A 24496-nucleotide genomic window follows, 5' to 3' on the forward strand; every position below is an offset into this window, starting at 1 on the left:
ATGGTTAACACTCCAACCAGGATAACAAATCACAGTACCACTTGTCTGGATCAAGTAGCAAGCAATATAAATTGTACTGTGTCCTCCGTCAAACTAGGATTTTCAGATCACAATGCATTAATTATGCAGGTCTGGCTGCAAAATAACAGTCAAGAACACAATAAAATCACTGTACAGAGGAGAAACTTCAATAAAACCCACATGCATACTTTCCTCTTTGATATACAAAATGAAAACTGGCAAAATGTATATTAGGCTCAAACAGTAGACAGCAAATATGAAGCATTCTTTGATATTTTCTGTTATTATTTTAATTGCCACTTTCCCTTACAACTAGGCAGTAGTGAAGCATTTAAGTCATACTTTACTCTATATAAAAAGATATTAAGGAACATAGTAAATGCAGCCAAAAAGCTACAGAATGATAACTACCTCAAAGTGTCATCAAATAAGAGCAAAAGCATGTGGAAACTTATTAATATGAATACTAATAGAGGAAAACAGCTACAAAGTGATATTAACTTAAAAATAAATGGAAAATTAGTCTCCAGTGGGAAAGAAACAGCAGAGGAATTCAATAACTACTTTACAGAAACAGTAGAAAACCTGGCTAACCATCTTAAAAATAGCTGTCCCTTACAACTAGAACCAAACTTATGCTCTGAGACTCTTTTTAAGGCCTACATCTGAAATTGAAATAGAAAAGACACTTCATAGCAAAATTAAAAAAAATCATCTGGTGGACAAGATCAAATCCCATGCTTCCTCCTTCATAATTGCAGTAACTTTATCAGTAAATCCCTAGCCCACATTATAAACTTCTCATTCCTGATTGGTACATTTCCTGGTATGCTCAAAATTGCAAAAATTATACCTGTCCACAAAAAAGGAAGCAAAGAGGATCCCAGTAATTATCGACCCATTGCACTGCTTTCAACTTTTAGTAAAGTATTTGAATATATAATGGCCACCAGAATCATGTCCTTTCTAGACAAAGAAAATATCCTGTCACCTGCTCCATTTGGCTTCCAAAGTAAAAAAGCTACAACTGATGCAATACAAGAATTTCTAGATCATGCACTGGAGCTTGTGGACAAAAAACTCCCAGCCATAGGTATCTTCCTAGATCTAACAAAGGCATTCGACATGGTTAATCGTAGTATACTTCTGCAAAAGATGCATTCCTATGGAATAAGAGGAAATGCCTATGACTGGTTTAAAAGCTATCTGGAAGATCGACAGCAGTATGTCGAATTAAATGAAACTAAGCTCTCAGGTACAGCTAGCACTGTGCATTCCTCCATACATACCATAAAGCAAGGCGTTCCCCAAGGCTCCGTCCTGGGCCCCTTGCTGTTCTTACTTTACATAAATGACCTTCCTCACAGCCTACCAAACACAAAAACCCTTTTATTTGCTGACGACACCTCTATACTCATATCTGTGCCCGAACAAATTCTCCAATCTAATATAGATAGGACCACAGATCAAATAAGTCGATGGCTTCAAAGTCACAGGCTGCTGCTTAATGCAAAAAAGACAATTGGAATAACCTTTCACACTGCTCAAAACAGAAATCCATTACTACCAACTATATCACTGGAAAAAAATAATGTTAAACTTGAAAATGAAATAAAATTTTTGGGGGTCACTATTACTGATACACTCACATGGAAAAGGCACATTGACGTTACCAGCACAAAACTTAGTAAAGTATACTTCATGATTAGATCAATAAGGAATGTCACTAACACAAGTACCCTAACCACAAAGTACCATGCACTCTTTCACTCTGTACTTAACTACGGAATCATCTTCTGGGGTCAAAATTCTGAATCAATTAAGATGTTCAAACTGCAAAAGAAGATAGTCACAACAACTATGTTCAAAAAACAAAGAGACACTAGTAAACCATTATTTAAGAAACTAAATATTTTGCCCCTCCCATGCCAATACATACTAGAATTATTATTCTTTACCAAAAAAAGTATCAACAAAATTAGCAAAAATATGGATTACCATGATTATGACACAAGATCAAAAACCTCTCTAAGAATACTTCCCCACTCAACAAAACGGTACAGTGATGGTGTCAAGTGCATGGGAATAAAATTCTATAATCAGCTTCCAACTTTTGTACAAGAAATCCAAGAAATAAATAAATTCAAACAGACAGTGAAATCTATTTTAATAAAAGACTGCTTTTATACCATCCAGGAATATTTGGAATCAAAATTGTCTTAGTGCATGATAATGTATCAAAGCTGAATGCTGTTAAGTCAATTTTCTCACATCATGTAACAATTCTCTGTAAAGCTGTAACTTTAAGTAACATAATTTTGTAGGTAATGTAAAATAATCATTCTTCTGTGTTCTTGTTTACTATTTTAGACTACTGTAAACTGTATATTTTTATTGACTTATCCCATATCAGTTGTACAAGCCATTGTACTGATTTGATCTACGGGACAAATAATAAATAAATAAATGCCAGCTTGGTGAGTAGAAAGGAAAACAATCATAATACATTTGGGAATACGGAGAAAGGAGGAGTGACTTTATACATGGCCAGCTCTTTGATTGCTGTAATTCAGTAATAGACCAGCAAACAATATAGCAGTTTGACAGTCTATAGGCTCCCAACAAAAATGTTTTAAGAGAGGGCATTAACAACACATAGTAATAGTAATGTCTGGGGAGTGATTATATGTGGAGAGTTCAATATAGATTTCCTCTGAGACAGTTCTGATTGATGGCACCTAGGGTAGTTGAAGGCCAGCTCTGGTTTGACTTCCACAGTAACATTCTCATTAGTAATATAAGGTCATATTTTATTTTTAAATCCATCTGTCTTTCCTGAAAAAGATGTGAACCCATCTGACTGTGATGGTAAAATGACAGCAATAATCATCCCCATCAGTCAGATTTAACTACGAATGGAAAAGGAAATTTTCTGAGAATTGTATATGCTGACTCATTTACACTATTACAGAGAATTTGCTAGATGAAGAATGGGAAGTAGCTTACATAGGATGCTAGATACATGAGAAATTGAATTCTTCCCAATAGCATTCTTGTAACAAAGAGAATTCAGCTTTTCTTTACAGTGGGTAAGGGGACATTTAAAATGAAAGCGGAAAAGGGGAAATCAGAGTATCTTGTACGAGTGAGAGAGAGAGAGAGAGAGAGAGAGAGAGAGAGAGAGAGAGAGAGAGAGAGAGTGCTTTATTTAATATAGATGGTTAGCTCTAATCAAGACTTAAAAATTGCTTTACTAGCAGTATTGTAACATTCTTCAGTGTGTCAGTGAACAGGCAGAAAACATGTACTATGCAAAAAAAATTCATCCAAAGAAAATTGCAAAGACAATATGGAGTATTATTAGATATGAAACAAATAAACCCAGCAAGAAAAATAATACTAAACCCAGATTGTCATCTGGGAGTAGCGGTAGCAGTATGACAGATGATATAAAATTTCAATCATTGACAACTAGATTCAATGAATTCTCCCAACAGAAGATGAAACCATGAGAACAAAAAAATGGTTTCTTCTGTTTTGCCAATTAATATGTTAGAGTGATCACAAAAATCACTAGGTCACTAAAAAGTAGCAGTTCTTGTGGCAAAGATGGTACCTCAAGTAAATCACTAAAATGTGCTGGCTTGGTAGTGCCACACTTGAGATACCTCTGTTACCAATTGATGAGTGAAGGTGTTTGTCCTGAAAGATTGAAGTATGCAAAGTTCTACTGAGGAAACTAAAATGGTACAGCATTAAAGGTCTCTTCCTTCCATGGAACAATAGAAAACAGAGGGTTGCATGCAATTGGAATATGATTAAATTCATAATGGGGAAACATTAAATGTGGTGTGCTGTAATGTCCAGTGTGTAGCACACTTCTGTTCTTGGTCTACATAAGAGATTTACCTGCAACACTGGAGGCTTCCTTCAAAACTGTAATGTTTGCTAATTACACAGGTGTAGTGATAGGCCCAAAAATATCCATACTGGATGCACCAGGAGAATAATGGAATTAACCTACTTCTGGTTGACAGCCAACAGCTTAAAACTTAATCATACAAAACACTCACAGCATCTATTTCCAAACAAATTAAAAATGACTTACAAGTGCCAATGGACACACTTTGAATGAGGCTCCATTTGTGAAGTCTCTGGACATCCAGATGGATAACACCTGAGCTGGCACCAGCATGCGGGTAGGCTACCAAAAATATCAAATCAGTCTGCGTTGCACTTAAAAATCTTTCTCATTGACAGGCTGCAAACGGAATTTCTAGTATACTTTCCATACTTTTACTGAGTTCTGTCCTATGAAATAATTTTCTGTGACAATGCAGGTAAGATAAAAAAGTACTTATTTAACAGAAGAGAATAAGAAGAAGATTGCATGAAGTTAATAACTGAACATCTTGCAGAAGCCTCTTCAGGGACATAGGGATTCTTGCACTTACATGCCAGTTCTTATATTCCATACAGGTATTTGAATTTAGGATGAACTCAGCAATTCAGAATCACAGTACTAGAAGTGCAAAAAATAATTTCCATACAGAATATGCATCCCTCTCTATGGTTCAGAATGGCGCTTTATATTCTGCTCCAAAAGTCTTTAAGAGATTGCTGGTAGATACCAGAAAGAAAATTGAAAATTGTTGAGTATTCAAAAAGAAAGTAAAAGAATATCTTATTAGCTGCTCCTGCAGTTTATCAGCATATTTTGACTCAGGTATGTAAATTCAGCTTAGCTCTAATATATGTTTTAGATAAATCCTGACTTCTCCAATATATAGACAGCTGACATTGGTTCTGTAAAGTTACATAAATGCTTTGTTTGAAGTATTAAACAAAAACAGCATCTAAGTAGTGTGAGAGAAGGAGCAGTGATTCTTAAATACAAAGTAGCCTTTGTGATCCAAACAGTAGATATTTAAACTTTTTTATTGATCTTATCATTTTATTGGTCTTATCGAAACATATTAAACACTATAAATTTCCATCCTGTCAAATACCATTTTGAATATTACCTCATCAATATTACCTGAACTTATTAGTAAGGTTTTTGCTAATGGGCAATAATAAATCACTATATCATACAGTGAAATCTTTGTACATAATAATAATCAAAAGGAAATCTGAAATGTAATTTGTGTGTGTCTAAATGTGTTTGTGTACAGAAATGTACATGCCTTGTCATACACACATCCATACCAAAAGGCTTGTTTGTTTTAGCAAATCAGTTAATCAATTCTGATTCTCTTAATGTTGTAATATATAAGTACTGATTGTTAACAATTTCTCTATTTGCTTTGTGGTTTAGGAGTACAGTAGCACTTGGCATAAGAAAAGTACAATATGCACCTTCAAAACAAGGCCGCCAACCATGTACTGTTGTGAGGAAAGATTTTATGCTTAGTCCTGGTGAGCTTGAACTGGAAGTAACTCTAGACAAACAGGTATGAAATACTACACCACTATAATTTAATGATTTACAGTGCTTAACTTCTCTAGTTTTTTTCCCCCAGTTGGGGTTCAATTTCCTATAAAAATCGGCATCACTACTTATCATTCTAAAGATATGCACAATTTCCATGTCTTTCTCTGTTCTTTCATCCCTACCTCCCTCCCTTCCTCCCACTCTCCCTCCCTTCACACACACACACACACACACACACACACACACACACACACACACACACACACACCTTTCATCCCTACCTCCCTCCCTTCCTCCCACTCTCCCTCCCTTCACACACACACACACACACACACACACACACACACACCACACACACACACACACACACACATATGCATTATAATAAGTAATAAGGAGGCAGAAAACAGAAAGAATGACGATTCAGAATGTAAATATACTCTGTATATACTAGGGTGGAAGTTGTTGCTGGGACATATGTCAGTTAATTTTATCTACTGCTACTGATTACAAAAAGACAATCATATAAGTATGTTTACAGATGGTGTCACAAACGTTTAGGGGTGGCTTAGAATTACAAAAATAACAATGTAAACTAAAGAGACCTTTACCAGGAAATGCTTCAGTTAAATGTTATTATTCAAAATAAAATCATATATCAAAATGGCCAGTCACTCCTGATAAAATAATTCCATATTTACTATCAGTTTTGATCATCAGATCTTCTTCAGGTTTCATAAAGGTATTTACAGTGCTTTACAAGGCAATTTTCTAACTGCAACATCGAATAAAATAAATCCATCCCTTGTCACTTCTGCCAGTAGTAAAATACATTAGTAATATGTATTTATGTATTATTTAATCTTTGTGTATGTTCATAATCAGATTCCACCTCTTCATGTTGAGTGTGCTGTATGTATGAGCAGTACATCAGTATGTAGAGTGCACTCAGCATATACTGACTAGTCTATGAATATGCAGAAATGGCGGGACTACATCTTACAAATGTAGCAAAAACCACAGGCAGCAGTGGTGTCATTCACTATGCTACTTCTGGCTTTCCTTTCATTCAAGGAAGCCAAAGAATTTTGAGAATCATACATTGTGGCAGCATTTTGCAATTTTTAAGGTAGAGGACATACCCAACCAAGAAGCCTTCTTTTTGTGGTGGTGTGGACCATACATGTTTCATTTGCTATATAAGATGCCACAAGCAGCAGACCCAGATGCTTTGTTATTTGTGGAAATGTGTGATTTACTAAAATCATATTATCATGAGCAAACACATATTGAGGTAACATAGTTATGTTTTTATCAAACACGTAACAATAGGAATCAATCTTACAATGGTTGCATAATGGATTTGCGTGGTTGGGGACATAAATGTACATTTAACACCATGTATGAAATCTATTAGTCATGAAATTACTCTGCAGCATGCACAGATAAGGAAGAATGACACAAGACTTTAAAGTTACAGATTTCTTCAGCAGAGCATCTGGAGTCGCGCTATTTCCTGCTTGGCTGCTGCTTTAACTGCAGTTGATGTTGGCCATGCTCTGTTTCATGTTACTGGGGGCTTTAAAATTGCCTGCACATTTGGGTCCAGGCTAAAATTGTTCTTTAAAAATCTTCACCAACCTTTCTAAATGGAGGAAAGAAATATCTCAAGTTGATTGAATCTTGCATAGTGAACTTAAAAGTTTTGAATGGCTCAAGTCCAAAAATATTTGTCACTGTATGTGCCATCATCAAAATGTTTCGTACTACTTCCTTGTAACTGGCTTCTCTTCTGAACATATTCTTGATTGTGTAGCGGTTTGCCTTCTTTATTTCTTTATTGATTGTCCTCGGTGTCAACATTCTGTGTTGCTACACTGTCTGAAAAATGGGGTTTGTAATTCCGACACTGAGTACTGTAAATAATGTTGCCGACAGATGAACAGTTGTGTTTCACAGTCTTTTACTTTCATTTTTCACAACCCCCCAATAATACACAGTTATATATATAGCCAGTGCCCAATTGTTCTAACTTCCCATAAGCCTCATAAATATTTAGCAGGCGAACATCCATACACTGCTACCACAGTTTACTGTTGAACATCTACAAGCAGTAAAAACATAACCACATAGTTCACAGCCTTTCACATAAATTGAACAGTCCCTGTCATTGCTTTAACACATGGCCTATTGGTGTGACACTTATTCACTGTTAAGTTGATGCATTGTTGTCGTTCTAACCAGCACAGGTTCCTCATCTGAAACTCGGCCATGGACTGACTGTTTCGTGACCAAAAATCAGGCCCTTATATATCCTCACAATAATAGGTACAGAAACTACACATTGTTCAATGTTAAATTTACAGAAATTACAATTAAAACTTAACTCATTAAGTTAACTGAATACATCGAAAAATTCCGTCTTTTTAACAGTTTCTTCTACTAAAAGAGTTAGGCCGAATTATTTGTTTAAATCATGAAATTAACAAATATAAGTACACAAACAATACTTTTGAATGGACTGTTAATTACTTTGGAATTAATTACAGGCTGGCTTTGCTAACTTGTTTTTGAATAAAGCCAAAAAGATACTTTAAGATTACTAGTATTTGGTCTTCCAAATGTTTATAATTAGTGCAGAATTTATATTTGTTTGTATGTCAACAATAGAATTTAAGTTACAAAACAATTACTGATTTTGTCCTATAATGAAAGATACTAACTAGTAATAGTCAAAATAAATTAGAAAATCAATTACATACATAAAACTAAGCACAAAATTAGATCTAGTGTTATATTCTTTAAAACCGCAGGCCAACCTTTCTCTTTTATGAAAATGTAGATTATACTCACGTATGCTTAATGGTAATCAGTTAAAAAAAATGAATTTATGGAGACAGATGGCATAACAAGAGGGGAAGTAAAAATATCCCTGGTTGTTTCATCACATCACCCCCTCACTGGATTGACCAGATAGATATTGCAGATAGCTAAATGGGCAATTCAATGACCACAAGTGACGCCAGAAATTGGGTATAAAATCTACACACAAAAAATATTACAAAAGAAATCTTATCAAAACTACAGTACATATGTTTTTTTTTTTTTAATTTATACTTATGTGAACTGGCCATATGAAAATCCCCATACAAAATAATTGCATACAGTGTGTTGTATAATATCACAAAATATCCACAAGTTATACTTTTTAACAAAAATTACACATCTTCATCATAAGTGACGTCCTTTTTTGTTAAGCAAAGACTACATTTTAAAATACATATCACTTTGATACAAGTCAAACAAAATAAATCCTCATGGGTAGCAAAGAATTTAAATTACAGTGCACATTGCAGTTCATGTTTAGACAAAAAATTCACTTACTCAGTGTTTAGTATTTTTTGCAATCACTTCCACACTTTTAATGAGCCTCAACATGCTTTCTCACCAAGCAGTACACATCTTCAACAGGTCCAAGTGGCCTTTAATAAGGAAATGCACTGCAATCCGTTTCCTTGGAGGTGGTACATGAAAAAATTGACAAAATATCTTACTTTAGTACACTTACTTTTACTTCTAAGTAAGCCCAAAAAATGTTAATACTAATGGCAAAAGATAGTCATTACATCATAAATAAATACATAGTTCTCACAACAGTACAATAATTAGCACTAAATTTGACTATAGTATGAAAGGTGTGGACTAGAAAATATTTTAAAATCAAGTACACATTACACAACAAAACATTACTATAAGTCATAAGTGTCTGAAACTGGTTAAACTTGAAAGATTTGGGTTTCTTTTCCATTTGCAAAATATGAAAAACTCAAGATGTGCATTACCTCTAGAACTGTCCGCCTCCAGTAGCTGAGTGGTCAGCACGACAGACTGTCAATCCAAAGGGCCCGGGTTCGATTCCCGGCTGGGTCGGAGATTTTTCTCCGCTCAGGGACTGGGTGTTGTTCGTCCTAATCATCATCATTTCATCCCCATCGACGCGCAAGTCGCCGAAGTGGCGTCAAATCGAAAGACTTGCATCAGGCGTACGGTCTACCCGACGGGAGGCCCTCGTCACACGACATTTCATTTTTTACCTCTAGAACTCAAGACGTGCAGTAGCATAGATTTACAAATCAGTATGAAAAAAGAGTAGTCACCATATGTACTATTCAGATCAAAATTAAGGGGATGAAAGTTGTACCAAATCATTGCCCTATTTCTCCACTCTGAGTACTACTCTCACTCAATCAGAAAATTAAATCCTCACAAAGTCACACAATGTTACCAAATAGTTTACCTGTCAGAATATTCATCTCAGTCTACCACCACAGTTATCAGTGAATCAGCAAAATTATTGTCCTTCATCCTAGTGTTACCACTTCGAGCTCATAATTCCTCAAAACAAAAAAAGAAGTTTTCAGATGACATATAGGTCCAATGATGCAGCATTATATGCCTTGTACCACACTAGAATTTTACTTTCTTGGTTAAGCTCACATTCCCAGCTGCAGTGTCATGAATTGCACAATATACATAGTACACAATGTTGCCTAGTTCACAGTTAGATCATTAATACAGTTACACCACTTTTGTTTGTATACAGTTACCTTTTTCATTAATCATGTCTGTCGGCTCCATTATTACACTTACATTTCTTACCTTGTTAGCTAGTGGAGTGCATTCTCAAAAAATATCCCTACTGCAGTGACAGGTTCCCTAACCATTAAGACCCTAACATTATTGACTATTTTCTTATTTCATAACTGTTTCATTATCTAATAAATAAACACCTGCTCTGCTTATCTAATGCAAAATTGACTCTATTGAAAAACACTCCACAGTAACAGATCCTTATGCTAAGGCAAACAACTCTCATTATTGATCGGACAAAATTATCACTCAGAAAAACTGTTATTTACCTGTATTCCATCAAATTGCTAAAGATCCTTGCCTGAAGGGTGATATAGATACAAATCTTCCATACTCTTTCCATACACATTACTCCAGGCAACTATGTTTAAAGTTGTAATTCCTTAATGTTAGAAAAGGCTGTACCATGACACCGATATATAGTTATCTCCATGTACTGATTGCACTGAACACGAAAACTTCAATTATACAAGAATTAATATTAAGATCTGGTATCCAGGAAGGTTCTTACAGCATATTGCCTCTGCTGCTGCACCAATGAGCTGATTACTTCAGATTTTAATTATCCTCCACACATGCTGACACCTCTCATTTTCTGTTTACCTTACCTCTTAGACAGAAATTCTTTAACCATTGTACCAATTTACTTTCTTCCATCCTCTTGTGATTCATTACTTATAATGAACACAACATAATATAAATAGATATACAGATAACGCTAAGGAAAACTTTTCTAACATATTTCTATACTAAAGTGTGCTATTGCACAAAATCACTTCAAAGTTGAAGAGAGCTTAATTCTGATTCACTTACAAGCTACAGACAGGATAGGAGAAGAGTTTGGTTGCCTCAGGAAACATGAAAAATGAGACAGACAGCTGGGGAAGCACTATCACCAAACAATGAATCCAACACAGAATGTTGAAACCCCTACTTGCTAATTGCACAAGGATGTAGTCCCAATGTTACATCAAAGCTGAGATTTTGGATCACCAACAAATTGCACCCCAACAACTGTCCTGCCAATTTCGTTTCACACTCTTTGATAGCGTACCAGTAGCACCAATAATTTTTATTCCAGAAACATACATCACTGCTACACTCTCTGTGTTCTTAATAGATTCAAAAAATGCTTGTGAAATACCATTCATATCACTACCACTGTCTAGTAAACACTTGACATGTATTCCTTGTACCCTTGCTGTTATTACAGGGTGCCAACTTCCTTTTTACTTAACATTTCATCTTGTTCATACAACAAATCCTCAATTTTTTCCCTGGAAAAACTATCCTCCTGCTTACCAAAATGATTATCAGACCCACTGTCACTTTCTCTATGCTTTAGATTTTCTACTTCTTCCACCTTTTTCTCAATTTCAGCCAATTTTGAATCTACATTTTCATTTAATTTTTCCAGTCTTTCCTCTACCACTACAGAACCCTTGGTTTCTACATCTGTTTCTGAATCATTTTTAATGTGACCAATTTGGTTGTCAAGTTTAACCCTATTTTCAGCATATTGTTTCTCGAAAACCTCCACCTTTCTATTATTGTCATAACAAAGTTTCTCTCTCTCTTCTACACATTTTCTACTCAATGCTAATTTCTCATTAGCATTATGTACTACTTTCTTTATACTATTTCCCAACCCCCTAATGTCTTCTTTCAAACTATTAATGTCTTCTTTCATAGCTATATTATTCAAAATACTCATAGTTTGTCTTAACATCGCTTGCACTTTTCTGTTTGCCATAAACTTTTGCCCTTGCTGATTTTTGCCACTAGGTTTCTCCTCCTTAACCTTAACGACCTCATGCACTTTTGTTCTGTTTTCGTCCATTTCACTCACCTCACCATACACTGTAGATGATGATTTACCATTTCATCTACGATAAGATTTTCGTCCCCATCATTCAAAGTTACATTCATGTTTGATTTATAATCATCTACAGAACCAGTCTTACTTAGGCCTTTCTGTCCATTTAACAACTTAACCACTACAGCGTGTTTCTCAGTCACACTGTCTTGTTCGTTAAGGTCACTCATTATGTATAACTTATACTTGTTAATTACTTTGGAATTAATTAAGGGCTGGCTTTGCTAATGTGTTTTCAAATATAGCCAAATAGATACTTTAAGATTACTAGTATTTTGTCTTCCAAGTGTGTATAATTAATACAGAATTTATATTTGTTTGTATGTCTACAGTAGAATTTAAGTTACAAAACAATTACTGATTTTGCCCTATAATGAAAGATACTAACTAGTAATAGTCAAAATAAATTAGAAAATCAATTACATACATAAAACCAAGCACAAAATTATATCTGGTGTTATATTCTATAAAACTGCGGGCCACTCTTTCTCTTTTATGAAAATGTAGATTATACTCACGTATGTTAATGGTAATCAGTTAAAAATCAAAAAAATGAATTTAAGGAGGCTGATGGCACAATAAGAGGGGAAGTAAAAATATCCCAGCTTGCTTCGTCACAATTGGTATTCCTTGTTTGCCATATTATGTCAGTCAGTGGCCAGCTCATGATAATGGTGAACACTTCCGTATTATACTAGTATTATTATTATTATTATTATTATTATTATTATTTCATGTGGCACAATGTCTGATGCAAGTCTGTTGATTAGATTCTGAAATGCAACATTGTCTATTGAGGATGTAATAAAAATGTGATGAGGTATTCATACTTTGTTTCTCTTTCTGGAGTCATGAACCAGTAGATCATGTATGTACAATTCAAGACATTCTTCTCCTTCTTTCCCAATTGCCACAGCTCTGCTTTCATAACTCAGGTTCACCCATATTTAAATAATTATACAATATGTTCTTGTTGAATTTAAACACTCTGTTCCTTATACTGATACTTTCATTTATTCTAGACAACCTCTGGCTTACAAATCTGCAGATCTTTGATCATCACAACATTGACACTTACTCATATAGTACTAACTGTTAGTAGGTTTTTGTTTCTACATTCAATACTTAGACAATTTTTGACTCAACATCAATGAATGGAGTAATCTGAGGCCCTCCTTGACATCCAATTTGGCATTGGTAGCTTCGTACAGCACTTGATGTGATGTCCGGCCTTCCGCTTCATAACTCTGGCTGCCACAGGTCGACCAAGGAGTACCTCAAACAAAATATTGAAACACAAAATAAGTATTGGGACATATAAAATTTTTTTATCCACATATGAATATTAGAGCTTCCTGGACTGCTTGAACATTTTCATCTCTTTTAATTGTTGGTATTAAATTAGTCAACACAGTTGTTCTATCACACACTTGCTCATTTTCAGATGACCTAAGTACAGAAATTCTTGTGCTTATAATGTAAATGGGAAATTTCCTAAAATTTAATTCTGCTGAATTCTGAAACTTCTCAAGACCAATTCACTGACATGCATACCCCTAACCTACTTCATTAATCAGACTGAGGAAAGAGAACCTCCAGTTTAATGTGGAATCTGAAACCATATGTCATTCACATAATTAAGAAGTGAAGGCTAGGTTAAAGGCAGATTGAGATATTTTGTGGTCTGACCATTATTCAATCACATGTCCTTTTCATTTCCAGGTATGCACTTTACCACTGGAACACAAGGTCCAACATTTCAGTGCTGTTTAACATTACTATTGCACTGTTTTGTACTAGAAATGATGCTGGTGCTTAGTGATATTAACTGTCACTGATATTTCATAGAGCATATTGGATCCAGGATAACACTGGGTTTCTAATACATTTGCTCTAATTACAACAGCTTCCTCACTTGAGGATGACCAATCATACAGTCTTTTTATTAGACTATTTCTAGGTGGCATCGTACATTGCATCATTATCAGACTGCATTACAAAAATGGCTGTGTTCATGTTGATACTGTGAACTTCTGTTGGTTCTTTTCTGTGATATTGTGTGGTGATGTTAAGTCTAATCAGGAGCTAACACTTCTTATTATCCAATTTTGCTCAAATTATTATTTCAGCACACTTACCCACCTTTCCTGATTGAACTTCGTTTCTCAAAGTGCTGCAGTTGGTAGTAAAAAATACAAACCCAGCATCCACTTCTCAAAATAAATACAAGATTTCACATAAATAACGTATCATATATTGTACTCTTGTTTACAATGACCATGAATTATAAAATTTCTTCATTATTCGGAACATCTAAATTACATTGATATGGACTAAGCCCAAAAATTGACTGTCTTATTTAATAGATTCCAATTGATTAAGTGTATAACAAGTTTTCTCTTGACCCCGTGACATCGTAGGCATTTTCACTGCTACTCTTCCTCCACAACTCTCACCATATCTCAAAGGCAGAGTCCAACAACACAAAATAAACCACTTGATCAACAGGTACCATGAACATGTTATGATGTTTAGTGTCATTCCAGTTTGCCAATAAGCTGCATCCATCCATTTCATGATACATGAACATAAATAAAACATACATCCAAATAGTAGATTATCTAATGCATCACAAAAATAAAATTTTTGTAGTGGTGATTATCACTTATCAGTTCAAAAAATGCTTGTGCAACACATCACTTCATCAAAGTGGTATGTTCCACTACAGCAGGGCTTCCCATACTTTTCAGCTGGTGGACCCCTTCTACAGTCGAAAATCCATGGCGGACCCTAGTCAATCAAGAGCACAGTAACTTTAAATTTCAGAGCAAAACCCATGGGAACTGAAAGCTTCTTAATGGAAGTGCCATGTTCCCAATGACACCCTGCCCCCCCCCCCCACCCTCACCCCCCACCCACCCCACCCCCACCTTCCCGCAGTATCAATAGTCTTTGGAGCTTCTTGTGACAGTTCTTGCTTTGGTCATCCTCCCTCCTCATTCATTTCAACTGGACACTTCCCCTGTTGTGAAGGCGATGGAGAAACTGCACCCTTCTTCAATGATCCTGACTTCAGCCAAACCAAGCAAGGTGGTGCAGTGGTTAGACACTGGACTCGCATTCGGGAGGACGATGGTTCAATCCCGCGTCCGGCCATCCTGATTTAGGTTTACCGTGATTTCCCTCAATCGCTACAGGCAAATGCCTTTCAAAGGGCACGGCCAACTTCCTTCCCCATCCTTCCCTAATCCGATGAGACCGATGACCTTGCTGTCTGGTCTCCTTTCCAAAACAACCCAACCCAACCCCAACTTCAGCCAAGGATCCATGTTAGAAATAATAAACTGGTCAAAAATCGACTTATGAAATAGGTAGTGCACTGACAAAGCAAGTTTAACATTTAATGATGCCTGGGATCACATACGTGCCAGCGAGCACTGTGATTGGTTGACAAAGCTCGCTCCGTGCATGCTTAAAAGGTTTCAGCGCATCTAGCGCTGTGAGCTGGCACACAAACAACCCCCATATTGTTGTGAAACAGACGATCAGAGAAGCCGCATTCTCCAGCACTAAACTGTGTATGCGTTCTCACTTAGGAACTGCAAAGGCTGCTTGGGAATACGACCCCAACTAAAAGTACACATGTTTTTCACATGAAAAAAAAAAATAAATAAAAATATAATGAATTTGATTTTCACATTTTTATTCAATAATTTCACTCATTACTTTAGACGATTTGGTGAAAGGTGGCCGCGAACCCCCTAGAAAGAGCCGGTGGACCCCTAAGGGGTCCACAGACCACACGTTGGGAAGCTCTGCACTACAGATTCCTTCCCTTAGAGAATGATGCCATCACTGTGCTGACCAAACAGTAAATATTCAAAGTTTAAAACTAGTTTTAAGCTACTCGCAACAGGAATTAATATATTATGTTTATTTTATGTACAACCACAGATGTACTTGTATCTCATATGTAATTATTATGCTTATTCATGTTTATTACATGTGGAATGCTCCTCAATGAATTGCAAACCATCAATCATAGGCATATATTTGCCTTGACTTCACTTTAATTAAGTTTCTTAACCTTTCTACCCAGTAATCATTATTTTACTCTGGATATGAATCTTGGATGACAAACATATACTACCCTATTTCACATAATCAAATATACTGCATCCAGAACTCAGGCTTTTCTAGCCATGCTCATGAAACTTTTGGAAATTACTGGTCTTGTGCTACCCCATGGGCAAGTGTGTGAATATAGGTTTTGATGAACAGATAAAAGTAGGTTTCCATGATGGAGACTATCGAATATCGTAAAGAGGGAAATTATCCAAGGTATCCAGGAGGAGAAGAAAGAAAGAAAAAGAAAGACTAAGGATGTTAGAACCTAAGAGAAAAAGAAAATTGATTCCAAAGACTGATCCCCCCCCCAAGATTTCCTTCCTGACAAGTTCTTCATTGAGGAGCTAGAGGTTGAAGTTGTTCAGCATACCCTCCAGAACTGACTTCCTGGCTTCATTCATGCAGACCCCAAAAAGTGGCCCTAACACCTTACTATTGATGGCTAGAGAAGAAGGTAGCAACACAACACAGTAATCACATTTGCCTTTGTAAACTCCACATTCATATTAATTCCATGGACTTGATCACCCAAAACTCCCATAGAAAATTGTTATAAAAGTAGTCATAATACTTATCATCCCTATTAATAATAATAAAGATATTATTCTAAGAGGATCATATGAGACTCTATAAAACTCACAGAGCTATACTGGGATGCTGTCCTATGTGGTTGTTGTAGGGAACACAACATTCATTGTTATGAGGCCACTTTCCTCATCAAACACCATCAGCATTTATAAACTCTCATCGAACCAGAGGAGTTACATGTTTTGAATAATTAACAAGCATTTGTTGTTGGACATTCTATAATCAGTTACCTATCTTTCCAATCCTGAAGAACAGCATACAAAACTCAGACACTTGCCTCATTATTATGCTGTCTGTAAAGTAGCATATAGAACAGATTGACAAACTCAGTTAAATTAATCTACTTTGCTGTTTTGGAGGTACCTTAAAACTAATGGTACCAACTTATGTAGTAATCTTCAAGATACACCTCCTTCTGAAGAAAGATTATCCTTTAACAATTTTTTAATTTTTCATAGTTACAGTGCTACGATTTATGTATTCTAATTGGATGTAGTCCCCAACAATCAGTCTTTCCTTCTCATCCCATATGGTAAGTCTCCACTGACCCATGGTTCTGAGTGCCTTTCCTGAAATCTACCCCTTTTCCTAGATCTCTCCAGTCCTTTTCCTTCACCCCCCTTCCTTTCTCTTCTGCCTGAAGAAGGAGCCACTATCTCTGAAAGCTTGCCTAATTACAACCTTCTTTGATGTGTGTGTTCTCCCAACACTTGGTGAGTAGATTTTTTTTATCTATCCAATTAGATTAAATTATTAAATTATTTTGTCAAAAATTGATTGTTTTCATTGTCATATTTATGTAGTCTTCTTTTTCTCCCAGATGTAGGTCATCATTTTCCTCTACCTTCTCCTTTTATACTTATATATTGAGGTAACCTTCTCCTGCTGTAGCCCTGGTTTTTAATTTGTTCTTTATGTTGCATTTATTTCACTCCCCTTAAATACTCACTCTCGCATTTGTTTCATTCCCCGTACATACTCACTCACTGCAGTAACTCTGAAAGCCCTCTTATCATGTGTTTTAATGAGTGTCCTCCTGTTATATGGTTCAACAATCATACCTGGATGTTAGCTCATCATGTTTACACTTCATAACTAAGGGTATATCCCCCTTCATTCCACCAGCAAAAAGGGCAAAGCTAACATCCAGGTTAAATCATGTAATGTTACTGGATACAATTAATATTGTTTGTTCATTATTTTCTTTAACATTCTGACAAAGATCACAACTTTTTAATTCCTTTTTATTTATCTACTTAGATTTTTAAAGTAATAAAACTTTTTCATATACCAGATTCACTATTGTATACCAGAATGTCCATATCTCGTGTATATGAACCAAATCAGATCCCCTACTGCTATTTTAAATATATGCAGCTTCCGGTGGTATGACTTTTCATGCTGTCTCCAATATAATGTTCTTCTTTTGAGTAAACCATTTCTCTTACCTTCCTTCATAACCTATATACTGCGCACAAATTTATTATGTTTCCAAAATATTCATCAGTTTTTGGCTCATCTTTTATTTTCTGCATTTTGCTAACATGAGATATTATTCTTCTCCTCCAACAAATAAATGTAACTCTATTGCTTCAGGTAAATAAATATGAGTAGCGGTAACTAAAATTATAGAAATATTAACCAACACCGTAAATGAAATAAAAATGCTTCAGATACTGGTTTTTGTGAGGCACACAACATCAGACAGGTCCTATGTGTCTTCAGCATAAAATAACTGAACCACCTCTAGGATTTGGGCAAAAGACACATTTTAAATCTAACCTTCTGACTCTTTGCACTGAACAGTACACTTCTTGTTACTTGGCACCAAGCATCTACATAAGATAGCATACCTAAAATTATGCACCGTACACTACTAAGAAACCTTACTGCTTCCACAGATAATAAATTGCATAGCAGTTTATGTAAAACACTTTCATAGGTAGTGCTCCATACAAATGCATATTCTTGTTCAAATACTTCTCACAATAAAAATGAAGTGAGGTTATTGTATGACACTGATGACTGGGAGTCCCCACCTGGAGAAGTTTGGCCACTGAAGCGCAAGTATTTTCATGTTACACCACATTGGGTGACTTGCTTGTCAATGATGATGAAATGATGTGAGGACAATGATGATGAAATGATGTGAGGACAACACAACATGCTGTACCTGAGCAGAGAAACTTCTGACCTGGTCAGGCCTGCTGTATGACAGTCAGACATGCTGACCGCTCAGTTAAGGAAGCAGACACAGACAAAATAAAAATCACAGTATGATTTGATGTATCCACTCATATCCCACCTCCCATTGACACAGACTATGTTCGAGGCTTAAATCTTCATCAGTGTACTCAGGTAGGTTTCTGAGCATGGTATACTTTAGCACAGTCCCATGGACATGTAAATTGTTGCTTAAAATCTGCTTCATAAGAATTTGTTATTTCAGAAACTTGTGTCGTTAGGGCATCAGTTGCCTCCTCCTGTTCCTTCCTCCTCAAATTCATAGGCAGTGTGGTCTAGTGAAGGGTCCTGTAACTCTGAAGCCTTGTGTCATGCCTCTTATCTGGTTCATGCCGTAAAATTTTTGTCATAAATAATAGATTCTATATGTAGCATCTGACATTTTTAAATGTACGCTTAACTCCACCTCAGAGATTCCTTCTGAAGTCTTTCTCTGTTTCTGTGTTAAAATAAGATGTATCTACAGATGATTCAATCCTTTTTCATACTTTATTATCAGCTAATTCAACTACTTGCCCATGCAAACTACCAAGCATGGAGCCTGGAATGATGGTCACATTTGAATCTTCAATTTTTCCGACAATCTGAACCTTACTTGTGTGCCTGAGATTTGATCATGTGTTGTGTTAGATTCCTACTCAGTTGATTCTTTTGATTGTTTCAGGTTCTTGTTCACATCTCTGATTGCTCATTCACTTAATTTTGAATTAAATCACACTATTTCAAAATTTCCAAAATTAGCTCCTGTGGTAAGGTGGAAAGTTTCATCTGTAACTGCAATTTTCCAGTTTTGATGACTTCCTTTGCCTTAAATGAATCATTGATATGCTGTTCTAGTGTTGTGTTTCTTGTTTTTATTTCACTTTTTAATTCAGTTTTAGTATTTCATGTTTATTGCCTTATACTAACAGTGAACTCGATTAGGTCATTACTCAGTTGTATACTATATTTTTCTAAACCAAACAGATACATACACATCAATTTTTCTTGTCACCATGGGCCCTCAATGTCTACAAGAATACATGTTTAATTAACCTCAGCTTAATATTGTATCAAAGCTAGGTATGCCGCTGCAATACCCCCACATTCGCTGTTCCACTATCACTTGCAGTTCACCCCACAACACAAACACCACCACCACAACTGTATTGGAAACTAATCAACTCAGATTTTATACAGCTCACAAGAATCTCAGCACATGTAAATGCTGACACAAAGCTGGATTGGTGTAGGTTGTACCGTATCACCGAAAGTGAGTGCACTGTTGACACTTCCACCACTGCAGGTTGACAAGCTACAGCTGTGATCTGCAACTGCTGTTGTAGACTATTGTGGATAATACAGTCAAAGCCCTCCATAGTCATACTTGAAATCTTCTGGCTTGTGGAATCATTATTTTCGTCTCTGTAGTAATTATAGTCAAAGGATTTAATAATTGTCCATCAACTACTCAACTTCTCTTGATTTGCAGGGCTAGCAATTGATTTTGCACTGCAGCATGATTTTGGCTATTGATCTTTGTTACTATTGACAATAATATCCACTCTGCAAATCTGCTTGCTCAAAATTTACCAAGCCTCTTTAAAATTTCAATTTTCTGTATACTTTTCTCAATCTTCATAACTTTGTTTACTTCCAGTTGCATTTGTTCTGAATCCTGTCACAGTCATCACATGCAAAGTTCTGCCTGTTCTTTACTGTGATATTAGGTGAAAAAGTAAAGTCTGATCAGGAGCTAAGACTTTCTGGTATCCAATCTTGCTCATTTCATTCTTTCAGCACACTTGCCCACCTTTTCCAATTGAACTATGTTTGTCAAAGTGTGGCAGTTACTGTAGGAAGTTAAGACTACAAACCCAACATCCATTTCTTGAAATAAATATGAAGCTTCCCATAAACAATGTATTGTATATTGTATTCTAACAATGGAAAATCTAGGATGGAATAATGACAATATTGTGAAAAGGATAGATTTCTTATTGTAATATAGAGGAGATGTTGAGCTGCAGACAGTCATAACAAAAAGATTGCTAAACATGAAGAGATTTCAGCCAAAAGGCCTTCTTCTAAAGTAGACAGCACACACATTCACACAAGCACAACTCACACATGACCACTGTCTCAGTGGGCAGAGACAGTATTAGACAGTATTCACGTGTGTGTGTGTGTGTGTGTGTGTGTGTGTGTGTGTCTACTTTAGAAGAAGGTCTTTAGTTGAAAGCTCACATGTTTAGCAGTGTTTTTGTTGTGCCTGTCTGTGAGTCAACAACTCCTCTACACGGTGAGTAGCAATCTATCCTTTTCATATATTGTACTATTGTTTAGATTGACCATTAACTATAAAAATTGCTTCAATATTCGAAACATCATAATCACATTGATAAGGACCAAGCCCAAAAACAGTCTGTCTTATTTAAGAGGTTCCAAAGGAGTGTATAACAAGTTTCCTCTTGTCCCCATGATGTCATAGGCATGGTCAAGGCCGCCACTCTTCTTCCATGACTCACATCATATCTCCAAGGCAGGACCCGATGGCATGGGATAAATTGCCTCTCCAGCAGGTACTATGAACATGGTACAATGTTTATCATAAATCCAGTTTGCAGAAAAGTTGTGTCCATCCATTTCATAATACATGTGCATGCATAAAACATACATCCAAACAGGATATTATGTAATTCATTATGAAAATAAACTTTTTATAATGAAGCTCATCATTCATTGGTTTGAAAAATGTTTTTGCAAAACATTACTTCAGATAAGATAAGATAAGATACTTTTTTGTCACATAACATGTTTTTGTAGAATCATTTGATTGAGAACATTGGTGACTCGTGAGTCTTTAACCTAAGTTGTTACAGTATTTTATATACTACAGGAAATACGTAATACACACATTGTTTATTATAATAAAAATACAACATTATATTTTAAATCTTTTCATAACTCATCCAATCATTACCGTAGCCTTCACTCACCTATATGAAGTATGGATGTAGTGAATGGGATACAAACTGCCATTCAAACTATAATTCTATATATAAACATGAATATACAGTGAACGTGTATACTTTGTATCTATATGGCTTCGAAAGTATACCACTTGTACTTGTATCTTTACTCCCTATTCCTATTTATAAATTCTTCTAAACTATAACATTGCTTTTTATTCATTTAGAAATTCTTCTAGACTATAATAACATTTGCTTTTTAGGTATGTGCCAATGGTCTCCAATGTGGATTCCCCAAATATTGACCTTATCTTATTTCTGATCTTCAGAGCCATGTAATATGGAGTATTTTCATATACTGTGAGTCGGTGACAAGGTAGCATGTATTTCAATTTATGTCTAGTTTCATAGGCATGTGTGAATGTATTTCCTTCAAACAGATGCGCGTTTTTCTGTTCAAAGAGAAGTATTTCATATATGAAGATGGAAGGGATTGTCATGAAGTCCAAGCTTTTGAATAGTGGTTTGCATGAATGTAGTACCCTCATTGCATAAACTAAACTATTTAATCTCTTCAGTAAACTGTCCACATGGTCGGTCCATTGCAAGTTTTTATTTAAAGTTATCCCAAGAAATTTTATAGAATCAACTGTGGTCAGTTTTTTACCTGAATATTCTATTTGTTATATACATTCAGTAGTTTGTTTGGTCCTGAAGTGTATGATTTGGGTTTTTTCAAGATTTAATTTCATAGCATTATCTTTTATCCATTGTTCAAGTTCTTGTAGAGTTTGCTTTGTGGTCCTTACTAATTCATCAGTGGTTTTGCAGCAGACTACAGCAGTTGAGTCATCTGCGTAAAGTATTGTATCTGTATTTACTTTGCTAGGCATGTCATTTATGTAATATAAGAACAGAAGTGGTCCTAATATCGAGCCCTGGGGCATGCCTGCTTGAATTTCTTTCCAGATAGAGCAAGTTTTCTCTCCCTTTTGATGTATCACCACCCTTTGGTATCTATTTTTGAGATACGATGAAAACCATCTTATAGATTTTCCATGGAAGCCATAGGTACCCAATTTTTGGAGCAGTAGCTTATGGTTTACTGTATCAAATGCCTTTGAGAGGTCACAAAAAATACCAGATACACTTTGTTTGTTGTCAAGGCATTTACTTACTTTAAAGATTAGTTCATTTACAGCTTGTGAAGTGTTTTATCCCTTCCTAAATCCATATTGGTTATTGAGAATAATATTACCTTCCTTATTGTACTTTTCTAATTGATTACATACTATTCATTCAACTATTTTGGAGAAAACTGGGAGTATAGACACTGGGTGGAAATTTACTAAATCATCTTGTTTTCCCTTTTTGTAGATTGGACAGACTTCAGCATATTTCAGTCTGTCTGGAAAGCAGCCCTCATCAAATGATTGGTTTATTATTTTACAGAGTTGAGGTGCAATGCTGTCACTTCCTGTCTTTATGATATTTGTTGGAATTTCATCCCAGCCCACAGATTTAAGATTTTTTAGGGATTGTTACACTACAGTACACCACAGTTACACTACAGTACCTAATAAAGCACTATGGACAAGAAAACAACTGCAGTGCAGCTTGGTTTATTGACTGTTTATGATGCTAGCTGTTCTGACATGGAGTCCATGATTGATTCTGTAGCCATGACACAACATGCTTGGGGCACACTTGTTGTGAGTCTGAGCTCCTATGTGATGTGCCGAATGACTGTGATACATTAGAAGCTCTCTGCTCCAGAACTGTTACTCTTTGAAGTTCTATTTGTACATTAGCTTATTGGGCAAGCTCAAATGATTGGGCAATGAAATCTAGAGAAGGCTCACATAACTTTGAATCCATGTGTCACACCTTCTTGTCTGGTGCATGTTGCACCATTGTGTCATGAACAATAGATTCTACTGCACGTTTCCACAAATGGCAATGCACCTGGGTCTGCTACTGAGGCCAGACTATGTAGCAAATGAAACACATCTATTTTAAACCATAACAAAAGAAGGCTTTTCGGTTGACAATGTCCTTTACTTTGATGTAAGCTTCCCAATCCTCTTTGGCTTCCTTGAATGATGGGAATGCTAGAAAAACAGTTTATTCTGTTGTAGTTCATTTTTTCCTGTAATTTCCCTAACTGTTGTTCCTATAACAACAGCATCCATTACATTATTTGTTAATTAAAATGTAAAGTCTGACACATCTCATCACCAGCAAAAAATCACTCTGGAGGAAGAATTTATTTTAAACACATGAAAATCATTACAGTAATGAATACTCATGACAAAATATGTAGTTTTAGTACAGATATGCAACTGAAGTGGCAGTCCATACACCAGTTTATAGTGAGTTGTCAATAACACGGTCACAGTGAATCGAAATAGCATCCACAAATGTACCAAGGTTCCGGGGATCATTGTCCTCAGAGAAGTCTGAAAGTTTGAGTGAACAACATGGTGAGTGATGAATACCAAGTGAAGTGATCAGGATGTGATGATGGCTTTTAATGGTTACACCATGCCACAGGACACACACACCATATGCGACACAGAACATCCCACCATGCCCAAGAGTGCA

General features: G+C 35.8%; 1 protein-coding gene across 1 annotated transcript in view; it reads left to right on the forward strand.

The window, feature by feature from the left end:
• Nucleotides 1-24496, forward strand: part of LOC124804222 (arrestin homolog) — a 98133-nt gene that overhangs the window by 54797 nt on the left and 18840 nt on the right. The window contains exon 4 of the mRNA XM_047264736.1: nucleotides 5339-5474. Coding sequence (XP_047120692.1) covers nucleotides 5339-5474 — 136 coding nt within the window. The remainder of the gene's footprint in view (nucleotides 1-5338; nucleotides 5475-24496) is intronic.

This window comes from Schistocerca piceifrons, chromosome 1 (genome assembly GCF_021461385.2).
Source record: "Schistocerca piceifrons isolate TAMUIC-IGC-003096 chromosome 1, iqSchPice1.1, whole genome shotgun sequence".
NCBI classification, from domain to species: domain Eukaryota; kingdom Metazoa; phylum Arthropoda; class Insecta; order Orthoptera; family Acrididae; genus Schistocerca; species Schistocerca piceifrons.